Genomic DNA, 19,988 nt, shown 5'->3' on the forward strand with positions numbered 1-19,988 from the left:
TGGTGTGTGGGTGCTAAGTATTATATACAACCCCATCATGTTAGTCAGCGTGATATGGCAAAGTACAAATAAGTCCCGTTGCTCATACCAAAGTCATGAGGGTCCTTTGTTGTGGTAGAACATGGGATTGTTCATGGGAGGTCTGTGGGTTTACTTTTCAGTACCAAACCCAGATTAATCCAGTTTATTCATCCAAAATGCAAAACACAACAATTCTGCCATGCCGATATGAGAATCACATGTTAACCAGTCTGGAAAAAGTCATGACAAAGGCAGTGGGCGGAAATAAGTTTACTGCAGGTTTTGTGCATAAACCTGTCCATGTGAGCCTCTCACCATGGAGACTAATCTGTCATGAGGAATGCGGTCATTCCTTGTTTCTTGTTTCTGATTCAAATTTGGGAAAGGTCAGGCCACATACCTTTCTCAACACTTCAACATTTGTGATGGCCCACGCCCCTGTTTTCGACCAATCACGTCTTGTGTAGGGGACAATGATAGTCTAAGTAGAATATAACCTCCTGCTGAGATGACAAGAACAAAACAGCTAGCATTGTCACCGAGCCATAACAGAACAAAATCTAAAACGACACAGGAGTGTAATCAGGATCAAAATATTAGTGAGGTCCACACTGCAGAAATGCAGAAGTGCATACTACATCAACTGCTAAATTGTAATCTCCATTATATTATGCTTCCATTCTTCCATAAACTGCTCACTCCTTGACATCATATTAAACGTGCATAGAGTACAGTATAAGAGGTCCATTGAAATAATTTTTTCTACTTATTGAAACCTTGATTTTTTTTTTCATAATTGAAGATATACTGTATCGCTATTCCTTACTTTATTTTTCCTTGCATATTTCTATTTTAAAGAACAATAGAGTAGAGATCTTACTATTAATACATCGTCTATTCTATCTTATAGATAGAACTGAGTTCATTGTTTTGTAACAAATAGATTTTTCATTTAACAAACTTGTGCAATATGAACAATATATTTCAGGAAAAAGATTACATATAGCAATTAATAGGAAACAAATAAACAAAACTTCAAGAGGCTTAATTTCCTCAAACCCCCGACCAAGTGATAAAAGCACAAAGCACAATCTAAAGCCCAAAGAACAAACGAGTAATTGAAAAAGAACACAAAAAGATTCACATCACGCATTTTCGTCTCTGTAGAAAGCCATTAAAAGTTAAGTGTTGTAGAATATCCCGTCCCTGACAGCACACAAACCCCATCTGTAGATAAAAAAAAATGCTCAAGACTCACAGTGCCAAAGCACAAATCATAACTAAAAATATAACAACTCATTGACTTTGATGGACCAACCATTCTCTGTTGTTGAGTTATATTATGACATTTCATTTCTTTTCTATCACCACTATAATCAAGTTTATGTGATATTTATGGCCTTGAGGATCTAATGGGCAGATCAGATGATACAGTGGTGCTTGAAAGTTTGTGAACCCTTTAGAATTTTCTATATGTCTTCATAAATATTGCCTAAAACATCATCAAATGTCCTAAAAGTAGATAAAGAGAACCAAATTAAACAAATGAGATACAAATATTATACTCGGTCATTTACTTATTTATTGAGGGAATTGATCCAGTATTACATATCTGTGAGTGGCAAAAGTATGTGAACCTTTGTTTTCAGTATCTGGTGAGACCCCCTTGTGCAGCAATAACTGCAACTAAACGTTTCCAGTTACTGTTGATCAGTCCTGCACATCGGCTTGGAGGAATTTCAGCCCATTCCTCAGTACAGAACAGCTTCAACTCTGGGATGTTGGTGGATTTTCTCACATGACCTGCTTGCTTCAGGTCCATCCACAACATTTCAATTGAATGAAGGTCAGGACTTTGACTTGGCCATTCCAAAACATTAACTTTATTCTTCTTTAACCATTCTTTGGTAGAACAACTTGTGTGCTTAGGGTCATTGTCTTGCTACATGACCCACTTTCTCTTGAGTATAATTCAGAATTCATAGTTCCATCAATGACGGCAAGTCATCCTGTCTCAAATGCAGCAACAGGTTCAAAAACGATACTACCACCACCATGTTTCACACATGGGATAAGGTTCTTATGCTGGAATGCAGTGTTTTCTTTTCTCCAAAAATGCTTCTCACTTTTATTTTGGTCTCATCAATCCACAAAATATTGTTCCAGTAGCATTCTGGCTTGTCCATGTGATCTTTATCAAACTGCAGATGGGCAGCAATGTTCTTTTTGGGAAGCAGTGGCTCTCTCCTTTCAAGCCTGCCTGGCACACCATTGTTGTTCAGTGTTCTCCTGATGGTGTACCCATAAACATTAACATTAGCCAATGTGAGAGAGGCCTTTAGTTGCTTAGAGGTTACCCTGGCTTCCTTAGTGACCTTGCAGACTATTACACGTCATTTTGGAGTGACCTTTGTTGGTCGACCACTCCTGGGGAGGGTAACAATGGTCTTAAATTTCCTCCATTTGTACACAATCTGTCTAACTGTGGATTGGTAGAGTCCAAACGCTTGACAGCCTGATGAGCAACAACAACTATTTTTCTGAGGTCCTCAGAAATCTCATTGCCATGATACACTTCCATATATATGTTGTGAATATTAGACTTTGATAGATCCTTGTTCTTGAAATAAAACAGGAGCACTCACTTACTCCTGATCATCACACTGTTTGATAAATACCTGACACTAATTTCATCTTCAAATTAACTGCTAATCCTAGAGTTTCACATACTTTTGCCACTCATGGATATGTAATATTGGATCATTTTCCTCAATAAATAAATGACCAAGTATAATAGTTTTATCTGTTTTTATTTGTTTAATTGGGTTCTCTTTGTCTTTTAGGATTTGTGTGAGTATTTTATGATGCTTGAGGTAATATTTATGCAGATATACGGAAAATTCTAATGGGTTCACAAACTTTCAAGCACCAATATATGTGGATGCATGAAATAAGGTATGAGATGGTATAAGGTATAGGTATTACATTAATATAATAAAAGCACATAAAGGAATTTCTGACAAAGGCTTGACTTCAACAGTAGAATGTGAAAAGGACCTGAGGATGTCAAGTCCTGGCATGTCATTAATGAGGAATGTTAATAAGGGTGACTGGCTCCAAAGTACAAAAACGGCCCACAATGAACACTCAAAGACTTTGTCTGAACTGTGAGAAGGCAGACAATGATCAGATCACAGTGAATCTAAATAGACCAGGGCTTAGATGGAACATCTGGTTAACTTGTTTAATGATGTTGCATGTGCAGGATAGTTCCGTAATTAGTTACATAAGAAGTCTATATGGGTTGTTTCTTTGAACTTTACATTATGCCTGCTTTTATCATAGAAAGTCCCGTATCACACCAGTTTGCAGGAGGAAATATCTGAAGGTGGATGATGTTATCAGCTTGCACTCTTTCCAATACAATGTTGCCTCAGGAACAACTGCAGACAAAAGGAACATTCCAGAAACTTTCCCACATTGAACTCTAATTAGGATCTGAAAGCAGGAGCACAGTTTGTACTTCGCCCACAATCCTCGTCTGGAGAAATTTCCCACAGTTATCATAAATCAGAATGTTATTGATAGAAAATATTAATGATAGAAAATTATTCATTTTTCACACACCTGGGAAAATGTCATTTCTTAGATTTGATATTCACACTCATTGTCTGCACTGAATTTTGCAGCTAAGCAATGTGATTACATTCAGTACTGCAAGCACATTCATATAGTTATACTAACAATGTATGAGCATTTGATGTTACAGGGAAAGAAGTAATAAGTGCTAGGAATGTAATGATGGGGACGTATGATGAGGTCAACTTTAGGATGAGTTTCATGTTTGTCCAGAAAATTTTATTGTACTTCAAACCACAAATGAATTTAACATTTAGATGCAACCTAATAATCTGACTGATAGCTTAGTCAGAATAGAGTAAACTAATTGAGGTCAATGAAAAAGATATTTCTCATTTCTAATCAAACAAGCTGAATAATCCTATAAAAAAAAAAAAAACTGTTGAGATAATTAATAGCTGTATAAAACTTTGTGCCTGATTACTTTCACTACCTGTGCATGTGTCTATGTGTGTGTCTATCTGTGCATGGCTTTTAGTGTTGATAGAAAATGAGTAAACTCATTATACCAATGGATAAGGTGTGCATTTTATGTTATTTTCAACAACCAGAGCATCCATGCTTGGGCAAATATGAAATTGTCAAGCAACTTTGCGGTAGCCACAAAACTTCTTCTCGCTGTCCATTCAATAAACTTTGTTGACATTATGCTGAACCAGAATTAATTCAATCTTGTTAAAAACAGGAGCCATTAACAGCTGCTACTCACTATTTGTTTTTATGATAAAACTGACACTAAACCTTGCTCCCTGTACCTGCATAGCTTTGGATTGGATTACATGTACCATGCATATAAACAGAGATCTACACACTGCCAAGTTTAGGATCCATATAAACCAGGGGTCTTCAAACTCATCTGCAAAGGGCTGGCTGGCGGCATTCATACCAGCCAAATAGGAGGCACACTTGATAGTTGATGGAAGACCAAGCTGAACTGATTAAACAAGAGGAATCAGCTGTGGTTCCTACCTGGTTGGAGTGACAGCCTGCAACCATTCCAGCCCTTTGTGGATAAGATTGAAGTCAAATTTCAGATTTAATTTCCTGCTGCTCTTTCCTACTCAAATGCCATATGCAAAAAAAAAAAATGTATGTGACGTGTGTGTGAATAAATTTGCATATGATCATAAGCTAATGATAATTTTGAGGAACTGATCACATAATCGTCTCACCAGGTTTCCCCTCCCAGGCCAGGCCGAGGACGCCGCTGAAGTCACGGCTGGTCAGCAGGTAGGATAGGCAGTAGTTTCCCCAGTTCATCTCTGAATAAAGACTCAGTAGCTTCTCAGGGCCGATGAAAGTCTCTTGCATTGGGTCAGCTGGGTTTTTTTCTGAAACAAACTGAAAACGACACTCTGTATGCTTCCTTTTTTGCTACGACAGTGGAATTTTCAGAACATTTGTTGTTACAGGATCTGAACAAAGCAACTTAGGTGAATGTTTGTGAAATAAGCAAAATAAGAATAGATCTTACACTCATCGATTTCACCTTGAAGTCAATTACTTCAATCCCGTCAAACTCAGCCTTGTGAAATATATTGTTTACTGCTTTCATGTATGAGGCGACCTGTGAAAAGGGGTGGAGTTCAAATATAGGCATAGAAATATATCAATATACAGTACAGTACACTATAAGAGCACTAAAAGCCTGCTCATGAAGAACTATAAACTATATAATCTCTTATTTTTTATTATCTTTATGTATTTATAAAAAAATTTTGTTAGAAGATTTACTATGTCAACTTTATCAGTGATAGTAAAGCCAATGAGCAAGACTGGAATTTTACAAGATGTAAATTATTTCCACACCACAGTGTAATAATGATAATAATCTTTATTTATGTAGCACTTTTTGTTTTGATTCAAAAGCTCAGAGTGCTTTACATAAAAGATTAAAAATTACACAAAGAATAAAATAATAAGCAATGCCTATAAGAATAGAGGAAATTAGACAACACTTTAAAATGTTTTTTACAGAACAACACATCATACTCATGCTATATCAGCTATAAACCGTCATTCCCTCAACAACCGCTCTTTTTTCTTGTGAAGTTTAAAAGGAGAAAAATGCAGCTTGCAGCATAACTGAGAAACAGCAAAAAATAAACGTAATACTTTCCACCTCTGTCCCCAATAAAAGCCTTTCCACTGGGATTCAAGTGAATTGCAAAAAAAATAAAAAATATTTAGGATTGCAGTAGGTTTTGCTGAATGGTTTGTGTCACAGTCCAACCCAACATGACCCAATTCTCCTCACAGTAAAGGCTAATTGAGGCCTGATTAGTATGACTACAAAAATTATGGTCAGTCACTGTTATCAAAAAGGGGGTTAATGTTACCAAACAAGTAAGGTATATGAGGACATCTTTCTCCAGCTTCAAAGGGTAGCAGATGAGCTACAACCAGTAATACACTTCAAAAGTGTCATACAATATACAATAGATGTTTCTGATAATGTAGATAGGTGTACTTAATAAACTGATAACTGAGTCAAAAACTGACAGCAGATAGTTAACAAAAACTGCAGTCACTTTTATCAGGTCATTTGGTAAAATGTAAGAGTAATTACATGAATGAAAGCTCAGTTGTTGTAACAGACCTGTGACGGAAGTAAACAAACTACTGGAGTACAGAGTGAGCCAGTGAGTGGGCGCTGAGCCCATGAACGAACTTTTATCTGTTATTATTAGGATAGCAATATCCTTACATAACGCCCAAACCAAAAATAATACACGGATAAGTGACCTCATGTGGTTTGGAAGCGATTAAAGGGACGCGAATGTAACATTCCTAATCATCATGGAGCACACCTGCCTTATCTTAAGCATACAAACATCGCTTGATGTCCGATTTTTGTGTGATTTAGTGGAGACAACACTGGGTTCCCAGAATCACAAGGACGTGGGGGGAATTGAACTTGGCAGAACTTGAAAGAGAAATTGAGAGACCTTTATGTTCTACACCCACCATTTCCATGAATCCTCCATTTAACCATTATGGAAAGCATTTTTATATAATGCAAGGCGAGGATAAATGTACACAGGCATATATAAATACTATAAAGTACTTAGTTTTAACTGAAAGAACGGTTTATGATTAGCACCCTGAGGTCATGATATCAAGGTTGCATTTGGGTTGAATGACCAGTGCGTACTGGATTTTTGATTTCACCTGGGCAACGACGGCCTCGATGCTGCCAAACCTCTGATAAAACAAATAGTCCACGTGCAGATGGAGGAGACAGCTTGTCTTGGACTGGTCTACTGTACGTTTTGACCTGGACACTGGTTCATCCTGTGGGTTGCAGGACACACAAATATAAGTGTCCAATTTTTTGCAGAGGAGTTACTATAAGACAAGTAGGACAAGGGAATTGTCCACATCTGTTTAGACCATATTTACAAAGGATCACAAATACAGTGGAATTTACAGGTCGCCTGACAAGAGGGTTTGTTATTGTCATTAAACTACCCCAGAAACAATGGCTTTTAAATACTGGAATGACTTCATAGCCCATTTATGAACAATAACTACTGTTAAAGTCATTAGCATCTGACATAAAAAAAAATACCTTCAGTTAAGGGATTGCATGAAGGTGTGACAATATATTATGATGGAAATCTGGAAATGTTAATTAACAACTAAATGTGAAGAATACATTCAAAAAGATAAAGATGCCAACTAAACTCATTTCCTAATTCTACCTAATGCTATATATTTGCCTACATTTGTTTGGCCTTGAAATTATTCAAGCACAGATTGGAAAAGTAATTTTAAAAATTGTTGCTGTGTACAACAAACTGAGAAAGCATGTAGCTTGCTAGAGTTTCACAAACCAGATTTTTAAAAACTAGGATGCAGTGAACCTCATGAAACATTTGGATTCAAATAATGAACCAAAACATGGCTACAGCAGGATCCTTGCTCAGGTATGAAAGGCTGATCACACTTGAGGGGAAGGCTTCGAAGTTTACAGAGAGGTTAAAGGTCACATCCCGTAAAACCACTGGACGATGTATATGAACCCTCTTTGAAGAGGTCTCATCTCGTTACTTGCATGAAAGAAACAGGAAGCTCAGACTTTGGTAGAATTTGTTATTTTGACAGTTGGATAAAATATCTATTTAGCTTGAGTTTTAGAGTGTCTTCAGCATGAGAGTAAAAGCTTAAACATTAACTAAGGTGCAGTTTTTGAGCTTACTTTGATGTAAGAAATGTTTGGAGAGGAATCTGACCTAGCAGAAAGGTTACACACACACATAATTTTGAAGCCTAATAATAATTTACAAGATAGTCCAATTTAGCTAAAGTATCCATTTTACATGGTTAAAGCAGCTGTCTAATGTAGCTATGGCCATCAAGAGTTAGATTTAAACAAAAAGAAAAAGGATTGTTGAGAGAAATATATATATATATATATATATATATATATATATATATATATGTGTGTGTGTGTGTGTGTGTGTGTGTGTGTGTGTGTGTGTGTGTGTGTGTATGCATATTTTTTGGGGGGGCTGACATAATTATTAATTAAATCAAATTGGGTCACATAATGGTAATAAACATCGATCAAAGAAAATGGGAGAAGACTGGGCCACAGACACAACTCTCTACACGCCCCTCATGTGCTGAAAAGCTGACAAAATTGTGCATACAGAAATACACAAAGTGTCCAGCTAGTTTAACAAATACAAGATACCCTGGATATGCCCACGGTTCATGAGAGAAGCTTCTGAGTTTAGGTCTATGTCCTGATTAAAGAATTACTTCTTGATGAAATTGATTGCTGTTTGTAGCTATTAACGCACACAGGATGGGAGTAGAGTCAGTGGAATGAAACAGTCTGTATATAGTGTGTGTTTGTGTGTAACAATGACATCATGTCTGACCTGCCTGAGGCTTTGTATGAGACTCTGCAGCCGGCCCGTCCCACAGAATCCAGCACGGCTGCCTTCCACGGGAAAGTCATCTGCAAACACACACATGCATGAGATGATGAGAACATGATCACAATATTTTCTCTACAACTTTGCTCTCTTGATTTTACTAGAGCAGCATTTTTACAGCCCCTTCAGCTTTAGTTATAAATTGGGTAAGTGTGAGGTAGAAACCCAAACTTCCAGTTAACTATGTGTAAGAAAATAGTAAGTAGCAGGGTAGTCTAAATAAATTTCACTAAATTTTCTGACCGGTTCTTCCAATTAAGAAAAAATGCATATAACAAATTCCCCACAAGGGTTGTAACACAACATCACTATCTGTATCTGTGTTTGTTTAGTGCTTCAAATTTCTGTGTCTCTAATCAGATTTGAAACGGAAGTGGGTGTTGTCTCTAGCAGATGTCATCTGAAACTTTCTACCGAGCTTTCTATCTAATGTAACTGAGTAAGCTAGCTAACTATCTTTCAAAACAAAAACATTGTTCCCAAATCAGGAAACAACAATAGCCAACTATTAATATTTTATGAGATTTTATAAGATTTATGAGATTTCTGGCGTTGTCACATTCTGCAAAGATTAGAAAACTTCACTGGACATGCTAACATAATCTACTACAAAACTAGGATGCAGTGCTTCTGCTCTTCAAAATGTAAAATTCCTTTACTGTAAGTAAATTTCATTATAAATACTGTATGATTTTCTGGAAAGATTTTCTTTTATTAATGATGGAAAACATTCATTCTCAACAAGCATTAAAATTAATATGCTTAAAATTATTTAAAATGTGTTTTTTTGAGAACTCAGAAGAGATATGCTGCCCGGTGTACAGTGTAAGGTCTACATGGGCTATATGGAGCTTTGGCTCTATGAATAAACCATATTTCTTTGGTGAATCTCAGGCCAGTTTGTATAGAAATACACTATATGGCCAAAAGTTTGTGTACACCTGACCATGACATCCATATGTGCTTTTGAACATCCCATACCAGATTTAATCCCCATGTGCTGATAACCTCAAGTTACCACTGACGATAGAACAAAAAATTTAAGAGTGCCTTCTCTTTGAATCCATTTTGAATGTATTATTTGTTATATCCCTATCTCTACAGTATATCCTACAGACTAATCTGTCTAAAAGCTCTTGGCTGACATTCCAGTGTACTTTATTTAAAATATCTGGGTATTTATTATTTTACCTTGCCAATATGTCAAACTTAGATAACTGTATGCTCATTACACCATAAAGGTACAAATTAAATAGAACAATATTACACAATGTACTGAAACATTATGATTATGTGTTATGATTGGGTTTGTATTCAGACAGCAAAAGATCCCATGCCAAATATACTCAAGTTTAGAGACATCAGGGTTATTATGGAAATGGCAAGTGTATTGTCTGAACATGGCTCAATTTTAAGCAGACACATTTATGGTTTTCATGGCATTTTGAACCCAAAAAAATTGCCAATATGAAACCAGCCACATCTAATACGTGTTTCATTTTAGGGCCCTTTACTAACCCAACTGTATCTTCGGTCCTTGTCATGCCTAAGATTTTGCTAAAGCAGCTTTGTTCTGGCAGCCAGATTCTGCTGGATGAAAGTTGAAAGCATGATTCAGCACTCATTTGCTATCTGGGGTTTCTCAATTGTATCACAAAGGCCTCAATACACATTGGCAAAAGTCTTTGGGCTTTTTGAGAAATGTTCCAGCTCTGATTACAGGGATACAGAATGACCTTCAGTCCTGAAATGTTGCGTAATTGGAATTTGTTGCTTTGAAAAATGTTGCTTTTACTTAAAACAGATCATTGTAGATAATAGATCAATTGATATTGGCCCTAACTTACACTGATAACAAAAATTTTAATGGACTTTCATCAACCTGTTATATATTATCTAATACTACATCAGTGCTCACACACACTGAGAAATTAATGGTTATAAAAGACGTATATCAATAGCCCACAAGCAGACCCGGCAACAGTTTCTCTCCTGAGGCAGTCAGATTACTCAACACCCTGCTGCCTCCTAATGCTCACCTGTGCTAGTCAAACACCTAACCCAGTAGAACACATACCACTGCACATGCACTAACCCAGTAAGACTACTACTGCACTACTGTACTACTGCACACTGCACTTTACCTTCATCAGTCACTTTATATTATAGAACTGCCAGTATTGGTGCTATACTGCTACATTACACAATAGCTTACTGTTTACAGTCCATGTCCTGTGTATTAATTGTCTTGTGTATTTACTGTACGGTGTATTTATTATTTTGTTCTGTGTATTTATTGTTTTGCACTCAACTCACAATGTTGTGTATTTGCAGTTTATGTAGTCTTGCATACTGTTCTGTGTTGCACTATGATCCTGAATAAACGTCATTTCATTCCAATGTATATAAGCGTATAGGTGTTAGAGCGAGTTGTCCACCAATCATAGGGTTGGTGGTTCCATTCCCGGCCCACGAGTCCACACTCCAAGTGTCCTTGAGCAAGACATTGAACCCCAAGTTGCTCCCAATGGCAAGCTAGCATGGCAGCTCTGCTACCATTGGTGTGAGTGAGTGTGTGTGTATATGTGTGTGTGTGTGTGTGTGTGTGTGTGTGTGTGTGTGTGTTTGTGTGTGTGTGTGTGTGTGAATGGGTGAATGAGAAACAGTGTAGAACCGCTAAGGTTAAAAAAGTACTATATAAGTGCAGACCACTTAAATATGGTTAATGGAGATCTGCTGTCAATTATCTTTTGAAGTAAATTATAGCAGTAGTTGGTAGTCATAAATCCTTGTTGAAACCACTTTATATCTTTAAAGCCTCCTAATACATTACAGCAGTAATCTGGTAAAGGTCTGACAGACTAGAAGTTGGCAGAACAGCAATGTCATGATGTTCCTCTCATAACTGACCATTCAAATAGAGAAGAGGTCTGAACAGATCATGCCACCCCGGTGTACAGCAACCAGCCAAAATAAATCTATTCATACTAATGTGGCAGGACTGAGTGAAATGGAGCAGAAGGGGCTGTACCTTGATCTGGAAAGTGAGCCAAAGAACATGAGGGTTACTCTCAGCCACTGACCCATTTATAAAAATGACTTCCAGACTGTGGATTAAAGCAGCATGCCTTGCCTTTGCAAGATGGAACCAAGAAACAGTCAAGTCTGGAAAAAAAAAAAAAAACTTAACTATTTGCCGGGCAGGGAACACTGGAAATGGGCGGGGGGACTTACATCCATAATCATAAAATGAAACTGTTGGCTAGTAAAGATGGCCCTTACATTTTAAGTATTGACAGCATATTTTGTGTTCTGAACCAAAATGCTAATGTGGCTATTAATGATACAAGACTATTATGATATTGTTTGAAGCAAATAAGGTCATTCTCATGAAGCAATATGAAGAAAGACAGAAAAAAGAAAGAAACAAGAAAACAAAAAAAGATGTTAATGAATAGAAAGAAATAAAAATATAGATATGGAGAAAATCTCAAAAAGATGAAAAGTATGGGTCTGCAAGAACAGATTGACTCAGAGAAGAATAAAGCAGTGATGTTAAACCACTGTAAACATCTGTAATTTATTGAACCCATGTTACATATACATATATATATATATATATATATATATATATATATATATATATATATATATATATATATATATATATAGTATCTCACAAAAGTGAGTACACCCCTCACATTTTTGTAAATATTTGATTATATCTTTTCATGTGACAACACTGAAGAAATGACGCTTTGCTACAACATAAAGTAGTGAGTGTACAGCTTGTGTAACAGTGTAAATTTGCTGTCCCCTCAAAATAACTCAACACACAGCCATTAATGTCTAAACTGCTGGCAACAAAAGTGAGTACACCCCTAAGTGAAAATTGAGCCCAAATAGCCATTTTCCCTCCCCGGTGTCATGTGACTTGTTAGTGTTACAAGGCCCCAGGTGTGTTAAATTTGGTATCATCGCTCTCACACTTCCTCATACTGGTCACTGGAAGTTCAACATGGCACCTCATGGCAAAGTATATATATATATATATATATATATATATATATATATATATATATATATATATATATATATATATTTATATACACACACACATACATAGACACATACACACATGTATAGAATAAAGCAGTGACGTTAAACCACTGTAAACATAACAATTTAATGAACCCATGTTATCATATATATCATATATCACAGTCTGAGACAAAGTGGTAAAGCAGAGAGGAGGAATACGATTTGAGTCTCACTGAACCTGCTGACCTGTTGTCTCTGAGCCACCAGTGTGTGAAACAGCAGCCCGTGTGATCGAGTTGTGTTCCTTCCACATGTGACAGAAACCTGGCAAGTTTTTCCATCCGGAGATTTCAAGGATGTGTATACATTAGAGCAAGTCTGTTCAAGGGCATTTGTACATTAAATACAGCATCATGTGCTCTTAAAGTGAATAGGTTTATAAAGTTATACATTAAACTATAGGCTTTATAGGGACTCTTTATGGACAGGAGCCAGAAGCTGAGATGATTAAAAGGGTCTGATGTGTGTTTATGTAATGTATAAGTCACTAGAGCCAGAGCCTGAGAAATGCCCGAGATAAACCTGCATGAACTCGTGGTGGTGTAACTGCAGTCACATGACTGAGTATGACCATCACGTCTCACACACTCCAGTCATTGTTACTTTCAGCTATACAGTATTACAGAGTTAAATTTCAGCACACACACAACACACACACACACACAAACACACACTTATTACCCTTGTGGGGATCTTCCACTGACATAATTATTATTAATTAAATAACAACATGAATAAAACAATCTACAAATATCGACTATAAACTCATAGATCTATCACAGTCACAACTTTTACTAACAGAAACTTTATACAAGTCAGTTGGAATCAAACCTCAAGGTGTGAGGCAAATGTGCTAACCACTAAGCCACTGTGCACCCAACATTGGCTCTCTGACAGTAGTTACATTTGAACAACAAATCAATAGTCCAAAACCTAAACTGCGGAGCTACGACGCTTGTGTGTGCAAAGTGATAACGTGTACACAATTATTCATTTGCACTAGGTGTAGTAAATCAACCAAAATACTGTCTGAATTCTGTTTCTTCAGTTTTGAAATTGAGCCATGAGCTATGAGGCTAACGATTTTCAAAAGAAGACTGAAAACCAGTGTGGTCAACATGAATCAGGGGAAGGTAGCTAATGCATGCACAAAAATTTTTCATTGGGTGATTGGTCGTTAGGAACAATGGTGATCAGGGATTGGTTTTGGGGAAAATGATGATCAGTGATTGGTCATTGCAAACAATGGGGAACACAGTGGCCATTTATTTTGCTAGCTAATGAATTTATAATGTCCCCCACTGTGCAGTGCAAAGCTCAAGTAAACAGCCAACACCAACCATGTTTTGGTTGATCACTATAATTTTATCTGAAGCAAGAAATAAACTCATCACTTACCAATATCATCCTCGTGGTAGATTACAGAGTGATTATCTGTTGACTCAGATGTGTATCTCTGCATAGATTCGATGTAGAATGTCCCATTGGAGGTTTTGATGGAGCCTTCAAACTGGCCATTGAGGACTGACCCCTGGCATGAAGATCCGACCTCATCTATGTGTTAAAGCAGAAAAGTGTTTTTTTGGGTTTCAGACATTAGGATGATTGCAGGATTTCAACAAAAAATGCAAGGAATTCCGGGGGGGGGCAATAAAAGGAGAAGACTAAGCATGTAATTTTATTAATTAAACAGTATGTGTAAAGGTGCAGAGAATCTGTCAACCCCCTCTATTCCATCCATCAATGGTAATCGCAACATGTATCTGATGAACCCTACTTTCACACTAGCAAGCAACAAGTCGCTTGTGCCATTTATAGTTTGTCTCTTGTTGGTGTCTATAAGCCATTACTAGACCTTCTAAAGCTCAGTTGTTAAACCCAAATTAAGTAATGCACTAATCAGTATGAACATTGTTTATTTTATTTTTTTTAAATTTAGGTTTCATGCTCAGCTTTGTTCTAGCTTTGTTGCCGGATTATCAAAACAAGCTAACTGTACTGACGGCGGCTGTGGCTCAGGTGGTAGAGTGGGTTGTCCATTAATCTTTGGTGGTTCAAGCTCCAGGCCACATGCCTCCTCCACATGCCTTGGGCAAGACACTGAACCCCAAGTTGCTCCCAATGGCAGGCTAGCACCTTACTTGTGAGTGTGTGTGTGGATGGGTGAATGAAAAAGAGTGTAAAGTTCTTTGAAGAACTGCTAAGGTTAAAAAGTGCTATATAAATGCAGACCATTACCATTTACTAGCTATGTACAATCACCAGAAGCACCAATGATCTCTGCTAATTCCTTCCAAGCTTTATTTTTCTTCATAATGTCTCTATACACAATTAGTGAAAGGTCATATGTGACAGGATCAGACAAAACTACATCTATCTACCATTTTCACTCATCATATAGTAAATGGGGACTCATTGCTGGTAGAACTGAAGAAACATTGGACCACATGCGCCATAGAATTGGTCATGCCTAATTTGTATAGAACTGAAAAATGTCATTCAAATGTCTCTTGTTGCTGAAATTGTGGCTGAATGTCGCAGATGTTCCTAGAAAATTAATGGTCAGCTGTCGCTTGCTAGTGTGAACGTCAGCTGAATCTTTATTACAACTTTGACTACTTATTCCATTGTGAAAAACGCTCATGTATCCTTTGCTGTACCTTCCAGCACTCCTGAATATATGTGAGAGAGGTCGCCTCTCCATGACTGGTTGCTGGATAGGACCTTGAAATCTTCTGCAAATCCCTCAAAGTCTGGCTTGAGTCGTAAATGGAAAACCCTAAGATAAACAGCCACTTTATGAAGCATCTTCATTAACGATGAAAGGATATGGTGGTGTCATGAGAAAGAGTACCTACTTCTGAAAAGCTTCAAAGTCCAGACAAAGCACCTGGGTTTCTGGATCGAGATGACGCCTTACTCGCTGATGCTGCTGCAGTAACATGGTTCTGTCATAAGAGAGGCTCTCATAGTACCTTAGGAACTGCCGGATATCTCTGAAGTTCTCTGGAATTGGGAATTACCATTGTGTTTTCAATTAAAACAAACATGTGTGTGAATAAATAGTCTGGAAAGTTTCAGTGAAATTAAACATGGTTAAACATAGTGCATATGGAACTAATTCTTGCATGGCAAATCAAAGACATACCAAAGCAATGGCATCGAAATATACCATATGTTAATGCTGAGTTACTGTTACCACCCTGAAGCTGATTATTTTCTTTTAAAATCAGTGTTTTTTCCCCTTATACCGCACGGATTTGTCAACAATTTAAAATTTGTACTTATTTAAAAACAACATATCTTACTTTTTATCTGTGTGTAATTGCATTTAACATTGTGGAATGTCTGCAAAACAAGTTCCTGTTATCACTCACATTATAAGAGCTACACTTATATAGTCAAAAGTATGTGGTTCTTCCCCAAATTGTTGCCACAAAGTTGGAAGCACACAATTGTATATGAAGACACAGTTCCTTCACTGGAACTAAGGGGCCCAAACCTGCTTCATCATGACAATACCCCTGTGCACAAAGCAAGGTCCATGAAGACATGGTTTGCCAAGGTTGGTGTAGAAGAACTCAAGTGGCCTGCACAGAGCCCTGAACTCAACCCCACTGAACATTTTTGGGAAGAACTGGAATGCCACAGGCATTCTCATTCAACATCAGTGCCTGACCTCATTAGTGCTCTTGTGGCTGAATGGATAAATCCGGTCTGATGGTCATGCGTCCACAATTTTTGGCTATATAGTGTATAAACCTACATTCCCTTACAAGCCTTTTTTCCCCTCTCTTGTCATGTGACTTAAAGCATAAACTATCCTAAAGACTTTCCCATGTTAGAAAAATTACTAACTGTTACAAAGCACTGACACTGACTCATTCCATAATTGTCATATAAACATCTCCTTACAGAAAACTTCACACTATCAATGATTTATGTTTTACTTTGATAAATAACAATATTTTGAAAAAATCGATTTATGTGGAGTGTCTGCCATAGAAGTCTCTGTGTAAGTTGTTACTATGAACAACAGTACATTAGAATGAGCGCATTAATATACTCAGCAAAAAAAGAAACATCCTCTCACATTCAATTGCTTTTGTTCCCAGCAAATTTCTTAACATGTGTAATATTTGTATTAACATAAAAATATTCAACAACAGAAGCATCAACTAAACAAGTTTTTTCATCAACTAAACAAGTTAATTTTCCACTGCAAGGACGATCAGCTGTCCTTCCTGTCTCCCTGTAGCACTGTCTTAGGCGTCTTAAATTACAGACATTGCAGTTTATTTCTCAGGCCACACCTGTAGAACTCATGCCTCCCTGCAGCAGGCCTATGGCATCTTTCTTCTGGTGTTTTTTAGAGTCAGTAGAAAGGTCTCTTTAGTGTCCTAACTTATTGTAACTGTGACCTTAATTGTCTACTGCCTGTAAACTGTTCGTGTCTTAAGGACTGTTTCACAGGTGCATGTGCAATAATTGTTCATAGTTCATTGTACAAGCATGAAAAACATTGTTTAAACCCGTTCCGATAAAGATCTGTAAAGCTTATTTGGATTTTACAAAATTATCTTTAAAATACTTTATTCATTTAACACAATTTATTTGCTGAGTATATAAACCTGTGATTTGAATTACAGTTTGAACTAGAAAAGTAATCACATTCTGACCAGTCAGACTCAAGAATTCAACAGCACTGTGATACAAATATGTACTATATAATACAAATAATGAAAGACCATATAACTAGAGAAAGCATATCTGTGGAGGGCATGCTCACCCTGTGCTAACCGCTTTCAGTTGGCCCAATCCCAGCATCCGTAAAATCAGTATCACGTGTGAATATGAGACCAAAGACAAGCCGTCATACCTGCACAATGTCCTGTTAAAGCCAGGCAAATTATCAGCATACAGATCTTCAGAGTGAATAGAGCTTCACTGGCCATGTTGTCTTCGCAGTTTTGAGTGATTTCCTGTGAATGCAAGGGGAAAGAATGCATATATTTCTACAAGCCTAAGCAACACACAGGCAGATTCAGACATGCTGATGAAATCATGGCAGGGTCTTATCCTGGAGTTCCAAATATCTCATTAAACCATTTTGGAGATGATACTTTTATCCAAAGAGATTGAAAAAAAAAATTAAAGCAGTCAAGTGTTAAGTTCATAACAGGACAAGTTCAGACTCTTAAGCTCTGAGCTACCACTAGAATTGATAATAATTCTTTTATAATTCTACTAACATGCCAAACACATGCACTAGTTAGGCAATCTTTAAGTCAGTTCTTGCTTAGGAAGTTATTACCCTTTACACCTTTTTCCCCACATGTGATTAAGCGAGTAATATGTGATCAAGTGAAAAATATGTGAAGGGGCACTTCAGTATGTTATGCCCTGAAATTACATGTGTGAACTCTAGAAAATACATTGTAATGTCATGAATAACATCTAAACACTTGTTATATATATATATATATATATATATATATATATATATATATATATATATATATATATATATATATATATATATATATATATATATATATATATATATATATATAATGACTCCAGTATCAGAAAGACACCGGGGAAAAATGGCTCCATGGAAGAGTGACGAGGTGAAAGCCACTGCTAACCCAGAACAATATTATGGCTCAACTAAATTTTGTGAAAACACACCATGATGATCCTCAAACCTTTTGGGAGAATGTTCTGTGGACTGATGAGTCGAAAGTGGAACTGTTTGGAAGACAGGGGTCTTGTTATATCTGGCGTAAACCAAACACAGAATTTCACAAAAAGAACATCATACCTATGGTCAAGCATGGTGGTGGAAGTGTGATGGTGTGGGGATGCTTTGCTGCTTCAGGGCCTGGGCATCTTGTAGTAATTGAGGGAAACATGCGTTCTGCTCTCTACCAGAAAATCCTAAAGGAGAATATCCGGTCTTCATTCTGTAAGTTGAAACTCAAACGCAATTGGATTATGCAGCAAGACAATGATCCATAACATATTAGTAAATTCTAGTCCTAGAAGTAAGTGAAAGACTGATCTCCAGTTATTGGAAGCTTTTGGTTGCAGTTATTGATAAAGGTGGGACAACAAGATTTTAATTTAAGGGGGCAATTAATTATACACATTGGTGATAGGTGTTGATAACTTTTTTTTTTTGCTTCAATAAAAAAATAAAAACAAAAACTGTATTGTGTGTTTACTCAGGTCGCCTTTGTTTTATGTTGTATTTCATTTGAAGATCTACAACTATTTAGTATGAGATGTACACAAAAACAGAAGAATCAGGGCTAGGGTTAGATACTTTTTCACAGCACTGTACCTAGGTAAAATTTATACAATATATGTTTCACTTATTCACATAATCAGCCCTGTCATCATGGGGGTCAACTGGGGAAGCTGTCCCAGGCCCAGGAGGGTTTAGGAGTACATTCAAATGCAGGATAAAACTATTAAAATATGTTCATTTGATCAAATTACAATGGTTAAAAAAAATTAAGTTCATATTTCCAACTTTGCAAAAGCTGCTTTTTTGAGTTAAGAGCTTCCACACCCACTCAAACTTTGGCTAATTACAGACATTTTCTTAACTACAGGGTCTCTAGCTCTTAGTTACTTTCCTTCGTGCAAGTTTGCTAAGATGTTACCTAACCACACACAAAAAAAGAAAAGGAAAAAATGGAAGAAGGATGGATTCACTAAAGGGAGTGTTTAGCAAAGCTCTTAAAGTAAAACAGAATATCACATTAGGAAGAGTTACAGTTTGATTATGCATTACCGCTGTTTATATTTCACAGGTTGTGCATGTATGTTTTCTTTCCCTCATAATGATAGAAAAAAACTTGACATGAATGTTCAAGTAAAAGTGTCCTTTAAACCCTAGAGTAAGAATATAATTATATACAGGCTTAGGAATGTAAACCTGATCTTGGCTCCACCTCCATAATATCCTGCTTCACTCTGATTGGTCCACAAGAAACAGCCTGATCTTGAAGCATAACGATCAAATCAGCCCTCCCATGTTACTCAAGGTTACTCAGGCCTTCCACACAGCCCGCTGGATAATGAGTTCCAGTCGCAAGGTCAGGAAGAGACAACCTGAAAACTCGCAGAGCTGAAATCTCTCCTCAGCCTTGAGCAAGAGTAGGCTTCAGAATGCCTTACTCAACCATCCTCCACTGTGCAACAGGATCATTTTTCATTCTTAATCTAAGAACGTCAGATTGCTGCACAGCTGACCCAAGTGACAAATATTTC

The 19,988-nt window shown here is 37.0% G+C and overlaps 1 protein-coding gene across 2 annotated transcripts in view; it reads right to left on the reverse strand.

Moving 5' to 3' along the window:
• si:ch1073-396h14.1 (disintegrin and metalloproteinase domain-containing protein 10) overlaps positions 1-18,616 on the reverse strand; it is a 30,563-nt gene extending 11,947 nt beyond the window's left edge. Inside the window, exons 1-9 of one of the 2 annotated variants that reach the window (XM_017478437.3) lie at positions 18,532-18,615; positions 17,587-17,689; positions 15,566-15,713; positions 15,368-15,486; positions 14,106-14,261; positions 8,550-8,629; positions 6,832-6,954; positions 5,135-5,227; positions 4,833-5,001 (exon numbers count right to left, since the gene is read on the reverse strand). In XM_017478437.3, coding sequence (XP_017333926.2) covers positions 4,833-5,001; positions 5,135-5,227; positions 6,832-6,954; positions 8,550-8,629; positions 14,106-14,261; positions 15,368-15,486; positions 15,566-15,713; positions 17,587-17,662 — 964 coding nt within the window. In that variant the 5' untranslated portion in view covers positions 17,663-17,689; positions 18,532-18,615. Of the gene's footprint in view, positions 1-4,832; positions 5,002-5,134; positions 5,228-6,831; positions 6,955-8,549; positions 8,630-14,105; positions 14,262-15,367; positions 15,487-15,565; positions 15,714-17,586; positions 17,690-18,531 lie in introns of both variants that reach the window. The other variant, XM_017478438.3, reaches the window with a different exon arrangement.
• Positions 18,617-19,988: the final 1,372 nt, after the last annotated feature.

This window comes from Ictalurus punctatus, chromosome 10 (genome assembly GCF_001660625.3).
Source record: "Ictalurus punctatus breed USDA103 chromosome 10, Coco_2.0, whole genome shotgun sequence".
NCBI lineage: Eukaryota > Metazoa > Chordata > Actinopteri > Siluriformes > Ictaluridae > Ictalurus > Ictalurus punctatus.